Source organism: Oncorhynchus kisutch, linkage group LG27 (assembly GCF_002021735.2).
Source record: "Oncorhynchus kisutch isolate 150728-3 linkage group LG27, Okis_V2, whole genome shotgun sequence".
Taxonomy (NCBI): Eukaryota; Metazoa; Chordata; class Actinopteri; order Salmoniformes; family Salmonidae; genus Oncorhynchus; species Oncorhynchus kisutch.
Genome location: NC_034200.2, coordinates 35586155 through 35606088, shown reverse-complemented (window position 1 = coordinate 35606088; position 19934 = coordinate 35586155). Strand labels below are relative to the sequence as shown.

Genomic DNA, 19934 nt, shown 5'->3' with positions numbered 1-19934 from the left:
CAGTCAGTTCTCTGGTGTTAGTGTTGATGATGTACTAGGTATAGTTATGTCTTGACCTCCTTCCTTGTACTTACTACTCTCTATCTAGGGATTGCTAGGTCTACCCGGGATCCCAGGGTTTAAGGTAATAGGTCACAGTGTGTGTGTGTGTGTGTGTGTGTGTGTGTGTGTGTGTGTGTGTGTGTGTGTGTGTGTGTGTGTGTGTTTGTGTGTGTGTGTGTGAAGGTTGCTCAGCTGTGCTGTAACTGATGTTATTTGCTGTAGGGTCAAGAGGGACGCAGCTCCAGTATCCCTGGCTCTGGTGGTCCAAAGGTAACGATACTACTTCACTGTGTAGCTCACATCATGTTGTACCATCATCATCATCATCATTGCATGTGTCACTCGCCTGTATCCCTTATTCCTCATATTATCTCATGCACTGAGTTTCTCAATTGGAATGCTTGAAATGCTTACTTTTAATTCTTGATTATATCTGACATTATATATGCTAAAGCTACGTTGCTAAAGCTACGCTGCTAAAGCTACGTTGCTAAAGCTAAGCTGCTAAAGCTGCGCTGCTAAAGCTACGCTGCTAAAGCTACGTTGCTAAAGCTACTTTGCTAAAGCTACATTGCTAAAGCTACGCTGCTAAAGCTACGTTGCTAAAGCTACTTTGCTAAAGCTACGTTGCTAAAGCTACGCTGCTAAAGCTACGTTGCTAAAGCTACGCTGCTAAAGCTACGTTGCTAAAGCTACGCTGCTAAAGCTACGTTGCTAAAGCTACGTTGCTAAAGCTACGTTGCTAAAGCTACGTTGCTAAAGCTATGCTGCTAAAGCTACGCTGCTAAAGCTACGCTGCTGAAGCTCATAAACCTACATATAATTTTACCTATACAGCATCCAATTACTTCAGGTCAAAGGCCCTTTAAAATTGTGTCATTAAATGTTTTTGTTTTTTTTGGCTATGCTTTGTAGTCGATAAGACAATGACCACCACCTCTGTGCTGCCACCTTGTGGCCAGTCTGTGGAGCTGCACTTGAGATGTGAAGTTGGGAATGCTTTCGATGTCTGTTTTTTCTTGTTTGAAATTGACATGTGTAACATAATGTGAACGCGTGTCTTCATGTTTAATAATTATCTGTACTAACCCTCCTACCCTCTTGGACCAGGTTTCTCTCATTTAATGAGTCATTCTAGCATCATGATGTCATATAACGAGCATACAGGTGGATGACATTTGAATTCCATTCCAACTACAGGATATATATATATATGTGTGTGACCGGTTCCCTTTTCTCTTGAAGGGACACCAAGGGCCCCCTGGATTCCCGGGACCCAAAGGGATCAAACTATATGCCCACGCTCCCTCCGATTTGAAGGTATAGTCACACCAAGTCAGAGCTAGGTTTAAATACTACACTGAACACAAAATAGAAATGCAACATATGAGCTGAAATAAAATATCCCCGAATTGTTCCATATGCACAAAAAAATTGTATTTCTCTTAAATTGTTGTGCACAAATGTGTTTACATCCCTGATAGTGGGCATAGTGTAGCATGTCGGGATAATAAAAGGATACTCTAAAATGTGATGTCTCAAGTTTTGAGGGAATGTGCAATTGGCAGAGCTGTTGCCTGAGAATTGAATGTCCATTTATCTACCATAAGCCACCTACAACGTCGTTTTAGAGAATTTGGAATCTGTCTAATACTGTGATGTGTGCAGTAATGTTACTATCTAATACTGTGATGTGTGCAGTAATGTTACTATCTAATACTGTGATGTTACTATCTAATACTGTGATGTGTGGAGTAATTCTACTATCTAATACTGTGATGTGTGCAGTAATGTTACTATCTAATACTGTGATGTTACTATCTAATACTGTGATGTGTGGAGTAATGTTACTATCTAATACTGTGATGTGTGCAGTAATGTTACTATCTAATACTGTGATGTTACTATCTAATACTGTGATGTGTGCAGTAATGTTACTATCTAAAAATGTGATGTGTGCAGTAATGTTACTATCTACCCTTCAGGACATCTGTACAACCAATCTGAAAACCTTGCTGATTGGTGGGATGGTCAGCTGACCCTTGTCTTTTCTCTCTGCAGGGGGAGACAGGGGATCTGGGTGAAAAGGGCTGTAAGGGTTCACCTGTAAGTCATCTCCTTGTTTTCCAGTCCTCATACCTATCTCTGTCTGTTCAATATCTCTGTCTGTTCAATATCTCTGTCTGTTCACTATCTCTGTCTGTTCAATATCTCTGTCTGTTCACTATCTCTGTCTGTTCACTATCTCTTTCTGTTCAATATCTCTGTCTGTTCACTATCTCTTTCTGTTCAATATCTCTGTCTGTTCACTATCTCTTTCTGTTCAATATCTCTGTCTGTTCACTATCTCTTTCTGTTCAATATCTCTGTCTGTTCAATATCTCTGTCTTTTCAATATCTCTGTCTGTTCAATATCTCTGTCTGTTCAATATCTCTGTCTGTTCAATATCTCTGTCTGCTCAATATCTCATTCATCACTCATTCATCACTCATTCATATATTTTTATGTACACATTCTTTATCCCCTTACACTTGTGTCTATAAGGTAGTAGTTTTGGAATTGTTAGCTAGATTACTTGTTGGTTATTACTACATTGTCGGAACTAGAAGCACAAGCATTTCGCTACACTCGCATTAACATCTGCTAACCATGTGTATGTGACAAATACAATTTGATTTGATTTGATCTCTGTCTGTTCAATATCTCTGTCTGTTCAATATCTCTGTCTGTTCAATATCTCTGTCTGTTCAATATCTCTGTCTGTTCAATATCTCTGTCTGCTCAATATCTCTGTCTGCTCAACATCTCTGTCTGTTCAATATCTCTGTCTATTCAATCTCTCTGTCTGTCTGTCTATTCAATCACTCTGTCTGTCTGTCTGTCTGTCTGTCTGTCTGTCTGTCTGTCTGTCTGTCTGTCTGTCTGTCTGTCTGTCTGTCTGTCTGTCTGTCTGTCTGTCTGTCTGTCTGTCTGTCTGTCTGTCTGTCTGTCTGTCTGTCTGTCTGTCTGTCTGTCTGTCTGTCTGTCTGTCTGTCTGTCTGTCTGTCTGTCATCAGGGTTATGCTGGCCAGGTCAACTTTAAGGAAAAAGGGGACCAGGGGGGCATTGGCACTGAGGTAAAACACTGCCACATTCAGCCATTATACTATCTATGTGACTATCAATTCAAGGCCATTGATAATGTGTGATGTGATGAGTGTTATGGTTATGACGATGACAGTGATGTAAGGATTTCATGCCTCTGAGCCATGTGATAGAATTAACATGGGATTCAATGTAAACATACAACGGGGGTTTTGATAATTAGCTGTATGAGAGATATGCCTTCTCCTTTTGGAGGACAAACGACCATCATTTCTCTTTCAGGGAAGACCAGGGAAAGATGGGCGTCAAGGGCCCGCTGGATACGAGGTAGCTGTCCTGTCAATCAGAAATCAGATCCCTCTGTTCTGTTTCTTTCTGTCTAACATTGATGATTTATGTTACTGTTTTGTAATGCATTTTGTGTGTCAATGTGTATGTGTGTACTGTGTTTGTTTTTGTGTTCATGCGTGTTGTGTGTGTGTGTGTGTGTGTGTGTGTGTGTGTGTGTGTGTGTGTGTGTGTATATATGTAACTATGGTGATTTATACACTCTTGCCATTTTTAGGGGAGAAAGGGGACTCCCGGTTTAGCAGGACCTCATGGAATACCTGGACCACGGGTCAGTCATTACTACCATTCATTTCATGTTTAGAATGTGTGCGTGTGCCAATAATAGGTTTGTGTGTGTGTGTGTTTACCAGGGACAGAAGGGTGTCCAGGGTCAAGACGGAGATCCTGGGGAGGTGAGTGAGTCAAAGTGCCTGATAATGTCACTATCAACATCTAGAGCGAAGGATGAACCTACACACACACACACACACATGCAAATGAAACCTTCCGTAATGAATAAGATTAGAAGGACTAAGATTAGATGAACTCCTACTCTGAGAAACATTATGAACACATGGCCTGGTCTCTCTGGTCTTCCCATAGGTGACCATGATTGGCTGTGACGTAATTGGCCCCAAAGGACAACCAGGATTTACTGGCCCACCGGGGCCCCCCGGGGTTACTGGTCCCCCAGGTACTCTATGCTCATCCAGCATACAGTACACACCCTTATTGATATTCACCCTCCTCCTATCCAATCAGATATGAAGTAGAACTGTATAATCCCGCCTCATTCACCAACATGACCAATCAGTGTGTCTGTATAGCTAATAATAATATTCACCATCTCCCTATCCAATCACACCTGGAGTAGAACTGTATAAGCTCGCCTCATTCACCAACATGACCAATCAGTGTGTTTGAATAACTAATGATATCAACCTGTTTTCCAGGTGCCACTGGATTCCAGGGGCCTCCTGGGTCTTCAGGTAAGCGCTGATCAACACACAAGCACACACACACACACACACGCACACGCACACTCAGTCTCCATCTTGGGCTCTATCTCCCCTACACAGGTCCTAACAACGGAGGAGATCCCTATAATCGGGGAGCGAAGGGCCACAGTGGGCCTAAAGGGGATGAAGGAGAGCCAGGACCCATCATTCAGGGAGAGCCAGGCAGTGAAGGCTCACAAGGAACAACTGGAGACCTTGGACCCCCGGGACCACCTGGAGAATCAGGTTAGACTCTCTCCATATATAAAGTAATCTCCCCAACCCTGAGCCTATATTTATAAAACATCTCGAAGTAGGAGTGCTGATCTAGAATCAGTTTTAGCTATTTGATCATAATAAATAAGACTACATGGACAGGGGAGGAAGATCTTTATGAGTAAGGATCCTGATATTCTCTCACAGCAATTTTAATTGAGACACACACATAACATGGCAACTTTTTGACCCCACTGGGATCTTATTTGATTAAAGATAATGTACTTGTTTGTTTCTTGTTACAGATAATCTGAAGGGGGTTATCGGACCTCCGGGGGCAAAGGGAGCCAAGGGAGAACAAGGGTACGGTGGTCAATATGGATCAAAAGGTGAGCTCTGTCTGATTACTCTTCTGATTGGAGGGGCGGTCAGTATTGAGTATACTGATTGGCTGGGCTGTCCTAGATCTCTACTGTGTCTCTCATTGGTTGACTGCAGACACCATGAACACTGTGGTGTGTTATCGGTAGAAAAAATCTAAATATTATGATATCTCAATCTCAACGATCATTGGGTGCTGTTATTGGAATGTTATGCTCACCTGGGATGCTCAGTTTTGCTGTCGATTGTCACTGTGTCCTTCTCTCCACTACAGGTGAGAAAGGGGAGGTCTGTAGTTTGTGTACGGGAAAAGGATCTGGAGAGCCGGGACCCCCAGGTTCCCCTGGTCAGCCTGGAGTCCCAGGTACCTGCAACGTAACAGAACTTTCAGTGAGAAATGTATTGTGTTGAACAAAAATCCTTGTCTGTCCTATAGAATAGGAGTGTTTCAGCCTTTTTAAATAAACCCTCATACCACAGGCTTTAGTGCAGGACCAGGACCCAAAGGAGAGCCAGGATTCAAAGGACCCTCGGGATCACTTGGACAACAGGTGACACTATCTGCATCATACCTCTGCCATACAGATACTAAATACCGTTTTTATTTGACCTTGTGATGTCACTGTGACTGCCTGTGGTTTTGCAGTTATATTATTTCCATAGTGACACATCTTGCTTAGTAGTTTTGCCTAGATACTGTATACATGGTGTTGCTTGTATACCTTATCCATGGTTTTATTAGGATACCATATCTGTGGTGTTGATAGAATACTGTATCCTTGGTGTTGCTTAGATACTGTATCCATGGTGTTGCCTGTATACCTTATCCATGGTTTTATTAGGATACCATATCTGTGGTGTTGATAGAATACTGTATCTATGGTGTTGCTTAGATACTGTATCCATGGTGTTGCTGGTATACCTTATCCATGGTTTTATTAGGTTACCATATTTGTGGTGTTGACAGAATACTGTATCTATGGTGTTCCTGCGATACCTTATCCATGGTGTTGCTAGGCTACTGTATCTGTGGCATCGCTGGAATAATGTATCCAAGGTTGCTAAATGACCGTATCCATGACAACCACTCCTGTCTGTGTTACAGGGTCTCCATGGCCCTTCAGGTGTTCCAGGACCCCCAGGGCCAAAAGGAAATTCAGGTTCCTGCAATCACCAGGGGATAAAGGGAGAGAAAGGAGCCCCAGGACCAGCTGGCAGATCAGGGCTGGACGGCCTATACGGGGCCCCTGGCTTTCGTGGACGCAAGGGCCAACAAGGCCCTAAGGGTGATCCAGTGAGGATTTTAAATGGTTACGATTTCTATCACTAAAATGTATCTTTATTCTCAAATGCAAAGCAATGATTTGAATGCATTTTTTTGTATTTTTTAAACTGATGTACATTTCAAATTTGGGTGAACTGTCACTTTAAGTAGTTAGGGTATGCCTTCTGATATTCTGATTGGCTATGAATATTAATTTGAGGTAGTGAAAATAGTTTGTTGATAGACTGAGTTTATTAGCTTTTATGCTGAACATGTGTTAATGTGAAGCAGTAATGTTATGTGAACTAATGTTTTGCGGGTGGGCTGAGTTTATTGTCGATGTGTAATGTAAGTCTGTTAAAGTAATGTTTTGTGAAGAACTGATGTTTGGATGATTGTCTGTGCCAGTACGATGGGCCACTGGGTCTGAAGGGAGATACTGGTGTCCCAGGCCCTCCCGGGCCACAGGGATACCCAGGACCAGACGGTTCACCAGGTCCAGTAGGCATAGGACCGCTTGGCCCCTCAGGACCTAAAGGCAATAGTGGGGTACCAGGTCTACCTGGTACACCTGGTTACCGAGGTACCGTAAAGCAACACACCAATACCTGCTCCTTTTTGCTCTTTCGACTGTGTTAGACGTGTACACCCTCTGGCTGTGTGTTTCCATAACTCAACCATAATGTCCCTATATCAGTTGATGGTCTGCCTCCGTTTTCTCGCCTATCCCCACCAGGTCAGAAGGGCGAGCCCTGCAGCAGTGTGGCTGACCAGGGAGTCCCAGGCCTACCGGGAAAGGCGGGGCTGCCGGGCACACGGGGCCCCCCAGGTGAGCACCCCAAGTGGGGACCGAACCACAGCATGGGTGGGAGGTGGCTGGAGGACTGGAGGTCTAGACTACATTGAGTTCAGTGGCATTTCAGTTCTTCTTCTTTTTTTTAAAACAATTTTTTACCTTTATTTAACTAGGCAAGTCAGTTACGAACAAATTCTTATTTTCAATGACGGCCTAGGAACAGAGGGTTAACTGCCTGTTCAGGGGCAGAACGACAGATTTGTACCTTGTCAGCTCAGGGATTAGAACTTGCAACCTTTCTGTTACTAGTCCAACGCTCTAACCGCTAGGCTACTAACCACTAGCCTGGAGTCTAAACTGTTTCACTTCAAAAGTGGTGAAACGTAGCATATTAGTTTAGACTCCAGGCTATTTCAGTTCTAACTTTATAATCTTTACTGCCATTCTACCTGACGAAGAACATAAACAACGTGATAGGACATTATCACAGAGTTGAGTTTGTCCACACAGGTCCTTGTGGTGGTGCTGGTAACCCGGGGGAGAAAGGGGACAGTGGTGTATTCTCCACCCTGGGAAGACGAGGACCCACTGGACAGAAAGGTGAGCCATGTCGGCAAAACATTTTAGCGTAGTTATTTGTGCCATGTCGATCCCTTTGAATATCTGAATAACAGGAATGACACTGTAATGTGAACAAGAACGCCTTGACTGAAGGTTTTGTGTGAGTCGTTATCTCAAGTGAGGATTCATTTAGTCATAGTCGCCGGAAGTAGTTTGGTTATTATGATTATTATGATTATTATGATTATTATGATTATTATGATCAGTATTATTACTGTTATTATTATGATTATTATGATTATTATGATTATTATTATTATGATTATTATGATTATTATGATTATTATGATTATGATTATTATGATTATTATGATTATTATGATTATTATGATTATTATGATTATTATGATTATTATGATTATTATGATTATTATTATTATGATTATTTGTTTTATCGGTCTGCTAATACAGGACTAGTAAACGCCTACTATATAGTATATATACTATGGTATATAGTATATATGGTATATTTACTATAGTATATAGTATATATACAATATAGTATATATACAATAGTATATAGTATATATACTATGGTATATAGTATATATGGTATATTTACTATAGTATATAGTATATATACAATATAGTATATATACAATAGTATATAGTATATATAGTATATAGTATATTTACTATAGTATATAGTATATAGTATTATTTATATAGTATTCAGTATATATAGTATATAGTGTAGTATATATACTATAATAGTACTATAGCAATAGTATATATACTATAGTATATAGTATATTTACCATAGTATATAGTATATAGTATATTTTGCAGCACCTTAGCACCCCTACTTCCTATTCCCGTGTCTATTGTGTGATTGTATGACAGACATTAGATAATATGTACTATTTAGCAGACACTGTTATACAAAGCAACTTACATCAGTGAATGCAAAGATTTTCTAATGGGTGGCCCCAGCGGGAATCTAACCCACAACCCTGGCGTTGCTATAGCACCATGGTCCTTACCAACCAAGCCACGTAGGACCACCAATGGAGATGTGTTAGTGTATATATTATATACACTGAGTGTACAAAACTCTATGATACAGACTCACCAGGTGAATCCAGGTGAAAGCTATAATCCCTTTTAAATGTCACTTGTTAAATCCACTTCAATCAGTGCAGATGAAGAGGAGGAGACAGGTTAAAATAATCATTTTTAAGCCTTGAGACAATTGAGACATGGATTGTGTATGTGTGCCATTCAGAGGGTGAATGGGCAAGGCAAAAGATTAAAATGCCTTTGAACAGGGTATGGTAGTAGGTTCCAGGCGCACCGGTTTGTGTCAAGAACTGCAACCCTGCTGGGGTTTTCACGCTCAACAGTTTCCTGTGTGTATCAAGAACGGTCCACGACCCAAAGGACATCCAACCAACTTGACACAACTGTGGGAAGTATTGGAGTCAACATGGGCCAGCATCCTTGTGGAGTGCTTTTGACACCTTGTAGAGTCCATGCTCCGATGAATTGAGGCTGTTCTGATGGCAAAAGGGGGGGTTGCAACTCAATATTAGGAAGGTGTTCCTAATGTTTTGTACACTCAGTGTATACTCATGTGTTAGCACCAGTTTGTGGGACTTGTGATGCTGTCTGTCTCCTAGGTGACAAAGGGCAGCCGGGACGCCCAAGTACCTCTGGAAGTGGCGATCCTGGACGACCCGGCGTAATGGGATTCCCTGGGGCTCAAGGGCCAAAGGTCATTACTGAATACTGACCTTGTCATGTCTGTCTATCTGTCTATTCATTTTTTTTAATGACAGTAAGATTTACACTCACAAAAGTTCCAAAGGAATGGAGACATTTCAAATGTCATGTTATGGCTATATACAGTGTTGTAACGATGTGCAAAAAAGTACAAAAGGGAAAATTATTATATTGGTTGTATTTACAACAGTGTTTGTTCTTCACTTGTTGTCCTTTTATTGTCCTTTTTCATAAAATCTTGATGCTGTGATTGCACACTGTGGTATTTCACCCAATAGATATGGGAGTTTATTAAAATTGATTTGTTTTCTAATTCTTTGTGGGTCTGTGTAATCTGAGGAAAATATGTGTCTCTAATATGGTCATACATTTGGCAGGAGATTAGGAAGTGCAGCTCAGTTTCCACCTCATTTTGTGGGCAGTGTGCACATAGCCTGTCTTCTCTTGAGAGCCAGGTCTGCCTACGGTGGCCTTTCTCAATAGCAAGGCTATGCTCTCTGAGTCTGTACATAGTCAAAGCTTTCCTTAAATTTGGGTCAGTCACGGTGGTCAGGTATTCTGCCACTGTGTACTCTCTGTTTAGGGCCAAATAGCATTCTAGTTTGCTCAGTTCCTTTGTTAATTCTTTCCAATGTGTCAAGTAATGATCTTTTTGTTTTCTCATGATTTGGTTAGGTCTAATTGTGTTGCTGTCCTGAGGCTCTGATTGTGTTTGTGAACAGAGCCCCAGGACCAGCTTGCTTGGGGGACTCGTCGCCAGGTTCATCTCTCCGTAGGTGATGGCTTTGTTATGGAAGGTTTGGGAATCGCTTCCTTTTAGGTGGTTGTAGAATTTAACGTCTCTTTTCTGGATTTTTGATAATTAGCCGGTATCGGACTAATTCTACTCTGCATGCATTATTTGGTGTTTTACGTTGTACACTGAGGATATTTTTGCAGAATTCTGCAAGCAGAGTCTCAATTTGGTGTTTCTCTCATTTTGTGAATTCTTGGTTGGTGAATGTACCCCAGACCTCACAACCATAAAGGGCAATGGGTTCTATAACTAATTCAAGTATTTTTCGCCAGATCCTAATTGGTATGTTGAATTTTATATTCCTTTTGGTGGTGTAGAAGGCCCTTCTTTTTTTTCTTCTTTTTTTTCGCTAAGGGGTGGCCCTTCTTGCCTTGTATCTCAGATCATTCACAGCTTTGTGGAAGTTACCTTTGGTGTCACTGATGTTTAGCCCGAGGTACGTATCGTTTTTTTTTTTTTGCTCTAGGGCAATGGTTTCTAGATGGAATTTGTATTTCAGTTTTTTGGAACACCATTGTTTTTGTCTTACTGAGATTTACTGTCAGGGCCCAGGTCTGGCAGAATCTGTGCAGAAGATCTAGGTGCTTCAGCAAACAGTAGACATTTGACTTCAGATTCTAGTAGGGTGAGGCCGGGTGCTGCAGACTGTTCTAGTGCCGTGGCCAGTTCTTTGATATATATGTTGAAGTGGGTGGGGCTCAAGCTGCATCCCTGTCTCATCCCACAGTCCTGTGGAAAGAAATATGTGTTTTTTTGCCAATTTTGCCAATTTTTTGTGTACATGTATTTTATAATGTCATATGTTTTTCCCCCAACACCGCTTTCCATCAATTTGTATAGCTGACCCTCATTACAAATTGAGTCAAAAGCTTTTTTGAAATCAACTAAGCATGACAAGACTTTGACTTTGTTTTGGTTTGTTTGTTTGTCAATTAGGGTGTGCAGGGTGAATACGTGGTCTGTAGTACGGTAATTTGATAAAAAGCCAATTTGACATTTACTCAGTATATTGTTTTCACTGAGGAAATGTACAAGTCTCCTGTTAATGAAAATGCAGAGATTTTTCCCAAGGTTGCTGTATCCCACGGTAGTTATTAGAGTCATCTGTCTCCACTTTTGTGGATTGGGGTGATCAGTTCTTGGTTCCAAGTGTTGGGGAAGATGCCAGAGCTAAGGATGATGTTAAAAAGTTTAAGTATAGCCAATTGGAATTTGTGGTCTGTATATTTTTATAATTTCATTTAGGATACCATCAACACCACAAGCCTTTTTTGGGTTGGAGGGTTTGTATTTTGTCCTGTAGTTCATTCAATGTAATTGGAGAATCCAGTGGGTTCTGGTAGTCTTTAATAGTCGATTCTAAGATTTGCATTTTGATCATGTATATGTTTTTGCTGTTTGTTCTTTGTTATAAAGCCAAAAAGATTGGAGAAGTGGTTTATATATACATCTACGTTTTGGATAGATAACTCTTTGTGTTATTGTTTGTTTAGTGTGTTCCACAAGAGGTTGGTGGCACCTTAATTGGGGAGGACAGGCTCATGGTAATGGCTGGAATGGTATCCAATACATCAAACACATGGTTTGATGCCATTCCATTTGCTCCGTTCCAGCCATTATTATGAGCCGTCCTCCCCTGGTATGTTCCAATTTTCCCAGAAGTGGTTAGATTCTATGGATTCTTCAGTTAAATTGAGCTTATTTCTGATGTGCGGTTCCCTCTTTTTCCATAATGTATCTCTGTATCGTTTTGGTGATTCACCATAGTGAAGGTGTAGGCTCACATTTCCTGGGTCTCTATGTTTTTGGTTGGATAGGTTTCTCAATTTCTTTCTTAGGTTTTGCATTCTTCATCAAACCATTTGTCATTGTTGTTCATTTTCTTAGGTTATCTTTCCATCTACCCATCTAACATTCATCCTTCCATCCACTCTCAGGGTGATGCTGGGTTTGAGACCCTAGGTCCAGCCGGCCCTAAAGGTTTCCCAGGTGGTGTTGGGGCCCAGGGCCCTCCTGGAGATCCAGGAGTACTGGGCCGACCAGGGAGTCCGGGACCACCCGGCATCAATGGGTCTTCAGGCCCCAAAGGTACTTACTGTACACACAGGTAGACCCAGACACAGCACAGGTAGACTCAGACACAGCACAGGTAGACCCAGACACAGCACAAGACACGGACATGGGACACACACACACACGGACACACACACAAATTCACCATCACAACATATCCATCACACACTCCATATTTCACTTTTTCTACGCATTCATGCACAGTTACATTGAGGCATATACACTCTGTCAAATTCACACTGATGTATTTAAACACTGGTACACATACTCCCAGGTACTTATGGCCTTATGCCTGATATGTTTGTAGGAAGTAAAGGTGTAGATGGTTCCCAAGGACCTCCTGGTTACACAGGTTCTTGCTGTACTGAAGCCACAACCGGACCACCAGGGCTGTCAGGCAGACCTGGACTCCCAGGTGAGCTGGTGAAGCCTGAATGTTCCTAATGTCCCTAACATACAACGGGTTGTCTTTCTAATGTCTCTTTTTTCTCTTTCTCTCTTGGTTCATTCCTACCATTCTCCATTCTCATTCCTTCTCGTCCCCTCTCTCTCTCGTCCTCTCCCTCTCTCTATTCCTCTCCCTCTCTCTCTCCCTCTCTTTCTCTCCCTCTCTATTTTTCACCCTCTCTCTTCCTCTCCCCCTCTCTCTCTTCCTCTCCCCCTCTTTCTCTCCCTCTCTCTATTCCTCTCCCTCTCTCTATTCCTCTCCCATCTCTTTTTCTCCCTCTCTTCCTTTCCCTCTGTCCACTATTTCCATATTTCCCTTGCTTTCTTTTGCTCTTATCCACGACTCTATGACTTTCCCCTCTTACCCAGGTATTAATGGAGAGATGGGTTCGTGCGGGGACCCTGGCACCCCGGGGTTTGGAAGCTCAGGTCCGGCTGGTGACCCTGGGCCCCCTGGGGCCTCCGGACCCGTAGTGCAAGGCCTGACTGGACAGATGGGAGGCAGAGGGAGAGATGGGTTACCAGGTGCATCAGGTACAGTAACAGCACTGACATATTCCACACCAGGTACAGTAACAGCACAGACATATTCAAACCCAGGTACAGTAACAGCACTGACACATTCAACACCAGGTACAGTAACAGCACTGACACATTCAACACCAGGTACAGTAACAGCACTGACACATTCAACACCAGGTACAGTAACAGCACTGACACATTCAACACCAGGTACAGTAACAGCACTGACACATTCAACACCAGGTACAGTAACAACACTGACACATTCAACACCAGGTACAGTAACAGCACTGACACATTCAACACCAGGTAAGGTAACAGCACTGACACATTCAACACCAGGTACAGTAACAGCACTGACACATTCAACACCAGGTACAGTAACAGCACTGACACATTCAACACCAGGTACAGTAACATCACTGACACATTCAACACCAGGTACAGTAACAGCACTGACACATTCAACACCAGGTACAGTAACAGCACTGACACATTCAACACCAGGTACAGTAACAGCACTGACACATTCAACACCAGGTACAGTAACAGCACCGAAACATTCAACACCAGGTACAGTAACAGCACTGACACATTCAACACCAGGTATAGTAACAGCACTGACACATTCAACACCAGGTACAGTAACAGCACTGACACATTCAACACCAGCTACAGTAACAGCACTGACACATTCAACACCAGGTACAGTAACAGCACTGACACATTCAACACCAGGTACAGTAACAGCACTGACACATTCAACACCAGGTACAGTAACAGCACTGACACATTCAACACCAGGTACAGTAACAGCACTGACACATTCAACACCAGGTACAGTAACAGCACTGAAACATTCAACACCAGGTACAGTAACAGCACTGACACATTCAACACCAGGTATAGTAACAGCACTGACACATGCAACACCAGGTACAGTAACAGCACTGACACATTCAACACCAGGTACAGTAACAGCACTGACACATTCAACACCAGGTACAGTAACAGCACTGACACATTCAACACCAGGTACAGTAACAGCACTGACACATTCAACACCAGGTACAGTAACAGCACTGACACATTCAACACCAGGTACAGTAACAGCACTGACACATTCAACACCAGGTACAGTAACAGCACTGACACATTCAACACCAGGTACAGTAACAGCACTGACACATTCAACACCAGGTACAGTAACAGCACTGACACATTCAACACCAGGTACAGTAACAGCACTGACACATTCAACACCAGGTACAGTAACAGCACTGACACATTCAACACCAGGTACAGTAACAGCATTGACACATTCTTATTGTATAAAATAATACTTATTTTCCACCATAATTTGCAAATAAATTAATAAAAAATCCTAAAATGTGATTTTCTGGATTTTTATTCTCATTTTGTCTGTCATAGTTGAAGTGTACCAATGATGAAAATTACAGGCCTCTCTCATCTTTTTAAGTGGGAGAACCTGCACAATTGGTGGCTGACTAAATACTTTTTTGCCCCACTGTATATGTGCTTTCTTGAGCAGGGGGACCTTGCGGGCGCTGCAGGATTTCAGTCCTTCGCGGCGTAATGTGTTACCAATTGTTTTCTTGGTGACTATGGTCCCAGCTGCCTTGAGATCATTGACATGATCCTCCCGTGTAGTTCTGGGCTGATTCCTCATTGTTCTCATGATCATTGCAACTCCACGAGGTGAGATCTTGCATGGAGCCCCAGGCCGAGGGAGATTGACAGTTCTTTTGTGTTTCTTCTGTTTGTTAATAATCGCACCAACTGTTGTCACCTTCTCACCAATCTGCTTGGCAATGGTTTTGTAGCCCATTCCAGCCTTGTGTAGGTCTACAATCTTGTCCCTGACATCCTTGGAGAGCTCTTTGGTCTTGGCCATGGTGGAGAGTTTGGAATCTGATTGATTGCTTCTGTGGACAGGTGTCTTTTATACAGGTAACAAACTGAGATTAGGAGCACTCCCTTTAAGAGTGTGCTCCTAATCACAGCTCGTTATCTGTATAAAAGACACCTGGGAGCCAGAAATATTTCTGATTGAGAGGGGGTCAAATAGTTATTTCCCTCATTAAAATGCAAATCAATTTATAACATTTTTGACATGCGTTTTTCTGGATTTTTGTGTTGTTATTCTGTCTCTCACTGTTCAAATACACCTACCAAATTATAGACGGATCATTACTTTGTCAGTGGGCAAAATCAGCAGGGGATCAAATACTTTTTTCCCTCACAGTACTACAGTAGTTGATATCGTATATGTTACCTCCTACAGTAGTATATGTTACCTACTACAGGTCCTAGAGGTGACCCTGGGCTGGAAGGAAGATCTGGACCGGGCCCTGACGGCCCACCTGGACCTGAAGGACCACCCGGTCCCAAAGGTCAGAGGTCACACACTTGTACAGTCACACACACACATGGGCGTGCATTCACACACACACACACACACACACACACACACACACACACACACACACACACACACACACACACACACACACACACACACACACATACAGACGCGCAAGAACACTCACACGTACAAATAAACTGTCAAACTTACACAATGATGATAAAGGTGTGAATTATGACAATAGATTATATAATGATTTTTGGGGGGGATGTGGTTCTGGGCAGGGTCGGTTGGCCCTGATGGGGAGAAAGGTCACAGTGGTGTACCAGGCTCTGTGGGGGACGATGGGCGCCCAGGCCCTTGTGGACCATCATCCGATACAGTCATACATGGGCCCCCAGGGGACCCTGGGAAACATGGTGAGCGCCATAGAGATGAGCGAACAATTCAATCAAACATGCACTGCGGTATTTATGCAGAAGATCATTGTTTCCCCCCCAATGCTATAATCAGTTCCATTTGAATCTCAGACTATGTGTTGTACGAGAATTGCTATTCAAAATATTGTGATTGATATGGTCATTTAACACGTTAACATGTCGTTTGTCTCTTACGCAATAGGTCTGCCTGGTTTCCATGGTGCTAAAGGACACCCTGGATATCCTGGACCCAAAGGCATTGATGGGAGGGACGGTGACCCAGGAAATGGGCAGAGAGGTGTGTGTGTGTATTATAAACTAGAAAAGGAAACGTCATGCTTCGTGGTAGTGATTGCTGGAGTGATGGTAATTGTGGTAACGCATTTTTACAAACGTTTTTTTTTTTTTACTGTGCAAGAGGGGAACCACTACTACTTCAAGGAACTAGCTAGCCGTTTCACATCCGTTACAGTAGCAGTAGTAGTAGCAGTAATAGTAGCAGTAGTAGTAGCAGTAATAGCAGCAGTAGTAGTAGCAGTAGCAGTAATAGTAGCAGCAGTAGTAGTAATAGTAGCTGCAGTAGTAGCAATAAGAGCAGCAGTAGCAGTAATAGTATCAGCAGTAGCAGTAGTTGTAGTAGCAGCAGTAGTGGTAGCAGTAATAGTAGCAGCATCAGTAGTAGTAGTAGTACCAGCAGTAGTAGTAGCAGCAATAGCAGCAGTAGCAGTAGTAGAAGTAGTGGTAGCAGCAGTAGTAGTAGCAGTAGTAGTATCAGTAGTAACAGTAGTAGTAGTTGTAGCAGTAGTATCAGTAGCAGCAGTAGTAGCAGTAGCAGTAGTAGTAGTATCAGTAGTAGTAGTAGTAGTGGTAGCAGTAATAGTAGCAGCATCAGTAGTAGTAGTAGTAGTAGTAGTACCAGCAGTAGTAGTAGCAGTAATAGTAGTAGTAGTAGTAGCAGTAGTAGTAGTATCAGTAGTAGTATTAGCAGTAGTAGTATCAGTAGTAACAGTAGTAGTAGTTGTAGCAGTAGTATCAGTAGCAGCAGTAGTAGCAGTAGTAGTATCAGTAGTAGTATCAGTAGTAGAAGCAGTAGCAGTAGTAGCAGTAGCAGTAATAGCAGCAGTAATAGCAGCAGTAGCAGTAGTAGAAGTAGTGGTAGCAGCAGTAGTAGTAGCAGTAATAGCAGCAGTAGCAGTAGCAGCAGCAAATGTAGCAGCAGTAGTAGTAGTAGCAGTAGTAGTAGCAGTAGCAGTAGTAGTAGTATCAGTAGTAGTAGTAACAGTAGTAGCAGTAGTAGTAGTATCAGTAGTAGTAGTAACAGTAGTAGTAGTTGTAGCAGTAGTATCAGTAGCAGCAGTAGTAGCAGTAGTAGTATCAGCAGTAGTAGCAGTAGCAGTAGTAGTAGTATCAGTAGTAGTAGTAGCAGTAGTAGTATCAGTAGTAACAGTAGTAGTAGTTGTAGCAGTAGTATCAGTAGCAGCAGCAGTAGCAGTAGTAGTATCAGTAGTAGAAGCAGTAGCAGTAGCAGTAGTAGCAGTAGCAGTAGAAGTAGAAGTGGTAGTAGTGTAGCGTGATTCGTTCTGCGTTGTGTACTTTTAATTAGGACACTGCCACAACCGGAGGTCTGCTGGTTGGATGTTTTATTTGCCCTGCACACGAAGAGACAACACACACATATGTTAGTCCTTGGCGCAGTCACAGCTCTCAGGCACCTCGCTAGCTGAAGGCCAGGCAAAAGAGAGAACCAAAAATAAATAACAGGTGCTGCGTGCACACATTCAATGCACAACAGCACACCATACAATACAAGTAAAATGACACAACAGCACACCATACAATACAAGCAAAATGACACAACATAATTCGGACAAAATAAAAGACATACCTGCACACACAACGATACAACACACAATATGTTAGCCCTTGGCGCAGTCACAGCTCTCAGGCACCTGCGCGAGCACATGGAAACTCACTCATACACTGTCCCAAGTACTCACAAGCTACAATATTTACCCTAGATTAACGAGCTTGGTGAAACTTGTTAACATAAATCTGCTGCAGCAGCAGCAGTGGTATCAGTAGTAGTAGTAGCACCAGCAGTAGCAGTAGTATCAGTAGCAGTAGTATCAGTAGCAGTAGTATCAGTAGCAGCAACAGTAGTAGTATCAGTAGTAGTAGTATCAGTAGCAGTAGTATCAGTAGCAGTAGTATCAGTAGCAGCAACAGTAGTAGTATCAGTAGTAGTAGTAGCACCAGCAGTAGCAGTAGTATCAGTAGCAGTAGTATCAGTAGCAGTAGTATCAGTAGCAGCAACAGTAGTAGTATCAGTAGTAGTAGTAGCACCAGCAGTAGCAGTAGTATCAGTAGCAGTAGTATCAGTAGCAGTAGTATCAGTAGCAGCAACAGTAGTAGTATCAGTAGTAGTAGTAGCACCAGCAGTAGCAGTAGTAGCAGTAGCAGTAGTATCAGTAGCAGCAACAGTAGTAGTATCAGTAGTAGTAGTAGCACCAGCAGTAGCAGTAGTAGCAGTAGCAGTAGTATCAGTAGCAGCAACAGTAGTAGTATCAGTAGCAGTAGTAGCACCAGCAGTAGCAGTAGTAGCAGTAATAGCAGCATCAGTAGTAGGAACAGCAGTAGTAGCAGTAGTATCAGTAGCAGTAGTATCAGTAGCAGCAGCAGTAGTAGTATCAGTAGTAGTAGTAGCACCAGCAGTAGTAGCAGTAATAGCAGTATCAGTAGTAGGATCGGCAGTAGTTGCAGTAGTATCAGTAGTAGTAGTATCAGTAGCAGCAGCAGTAGTATCAGTAGTAGTAGTATCAGTAGTAGTAGTAGTAGTAGCACCAGCAGTAGTAGTATCAGTAGTAGTAGTATCAGTAGCAGCAGCAGTAGTAGCAGCAGTAGTATCAGTAGTATCAGTAGTAGCAGCAGTAGTATCAGTAGTAGTAGCAGTAGTACAACACACAACTAAGAACAGATACAGCCCTTGGTTCACTCCAGACCTGACTGCCCTCGACCAGCACAAAAACATCCTGTGGCGGACTGCAATAGCATCGAATAGTCCCCGTGATATGCAACTGTTCAGGGAAGTCAGGAACCAATACACGCAGTCAGTCAGGAAAGCTAAGGCCAGCTTCTTCAGGCAGAAGTTTGCATCCTGTAGCTCCAACTCCAAAAAGTTCTGGGACACTGTGAAGTCCATGGAGAACAAGAGCACCTCCTCCCAGCTGCCCACTGCACTGAGGCTAGGTAACACGGTCACCACCGATAAATCCATGATTATCGAAAACTTCAATAAGCATTTCTCAACGGCTGGCCATGCCTTCCGCCTGGCTACTCCAACCTCGGCCAACAGCTCCGCCCCCCCGCAGCTCCTCGCCCAAGCCTCTCCAGGTTCTCCTTTACCCAAATCCAGATAGCAGATGTTCTGAAAGAGCTGCAAAACCTGGACCCGTACAAATCAGCTGGGCTTGACAATCTGGACCCTCTATTTCTGAAACTATCCGCCGCCATTGTCGCAACCCCTATTACCAGCCTGTTCAACCTCTCTTTCATATCGTCTGAGATCCCCAAGGATTGGAAAGCTGCCGCAGTCATCCCCCTCTTCAAAGGGGGAGGCACCCTGGACCCAAACTGTTACAGACCTATATCCATCCTGCCCTGCCTATCTAAGGTCTTCGAAAGCCAAGTCAACAAACAGGTCACTGACCATCTCGAATCCCACCGTACCTTCTCCGCTGTGCAATCTGGTTTCCGAGCCGGTCACGGGTGCACCTCAGCCACACTCAAGGTACTAAACGATGTCATAACCGCCATCGATAAAAGACAGTACTGTGCAG

The 19934-nt window shown here is 42.8% G+C and overlaps 1 protein-coding gene across 1 annotated transcript in view; it reads left to right on the top strand.

Moving 5' to 3' along the window:
• Positions 1–19934, top strand: part of LOC109872306 (collagen alpha-5(IV) chain) — a 73498-nt gene that overhangs the window by 30006 nt on the left and 23558 nt on the right. The window contains exons 11-35 of the mRNA XM_031807151.1: positions 89–124; positions 265–312; positions 1288–1362; positions 2104–2148; positions 3100–3159; positions 3410–3454; positions 3693–3746; positions 3829–3870; positions 4061–4151; positions 4411–4446; positions 4537–4701; positions 4977–5060; positions 5327–5416; positions 5533–5603; positions 6158–6346; positions 6725–6899; positions 7053–7145; positions 7623–7712; positions 9353–9447; positions 12189–12339; positions 12632–12739; positions 13141–13305; positions 15621–15707; positions 15964–16098; positions 16301–16396. Coding sequence (XP_031663011.1) covers positions 89–124; positions 265–312; positions 1288–1362; positions 2104–2148; positions 3100–3159; positions 3410–3454; positions 3693–3746; positions 3829–3870; positions 4061–4151; positions 4411–4446; positions 4537–4701; positions 4977–5060; positions 5327–5416; positions 5533–5603; positions 6158–6346; positions 6725–6899; positions 7053–7145; positions 7623–7712; positions 9353–9447; positions 12189–12339; positions 12632–12739; positions 13141–13305; positions 15621–15707; positions 15964–16098; positions 16301–16396 — 2326 coding nt within the window. The remainder of the gene's footprint in view (positions 1–88; positions 125–264; positions 313–1287; positions 1363–2103; positions 2149–3099; positions 3160–3409; positions 3455–3692; positions 3747–3828; positions 3871–4060; positions 4152–4410; positions 4447–4536; positions 4702–4976; positions 5061–5326; positions 5417–5532; positions 5604–6157; positions 6347–6724; positions 6900–7052; positions 7146–7622; positions 7713–9352; positions 9448–12188; positions 12340–12631; positions 12740–13140; positions 13306–15620; positions 15708–15963; positions 16099–16300; positions 16397–19934) is intronic.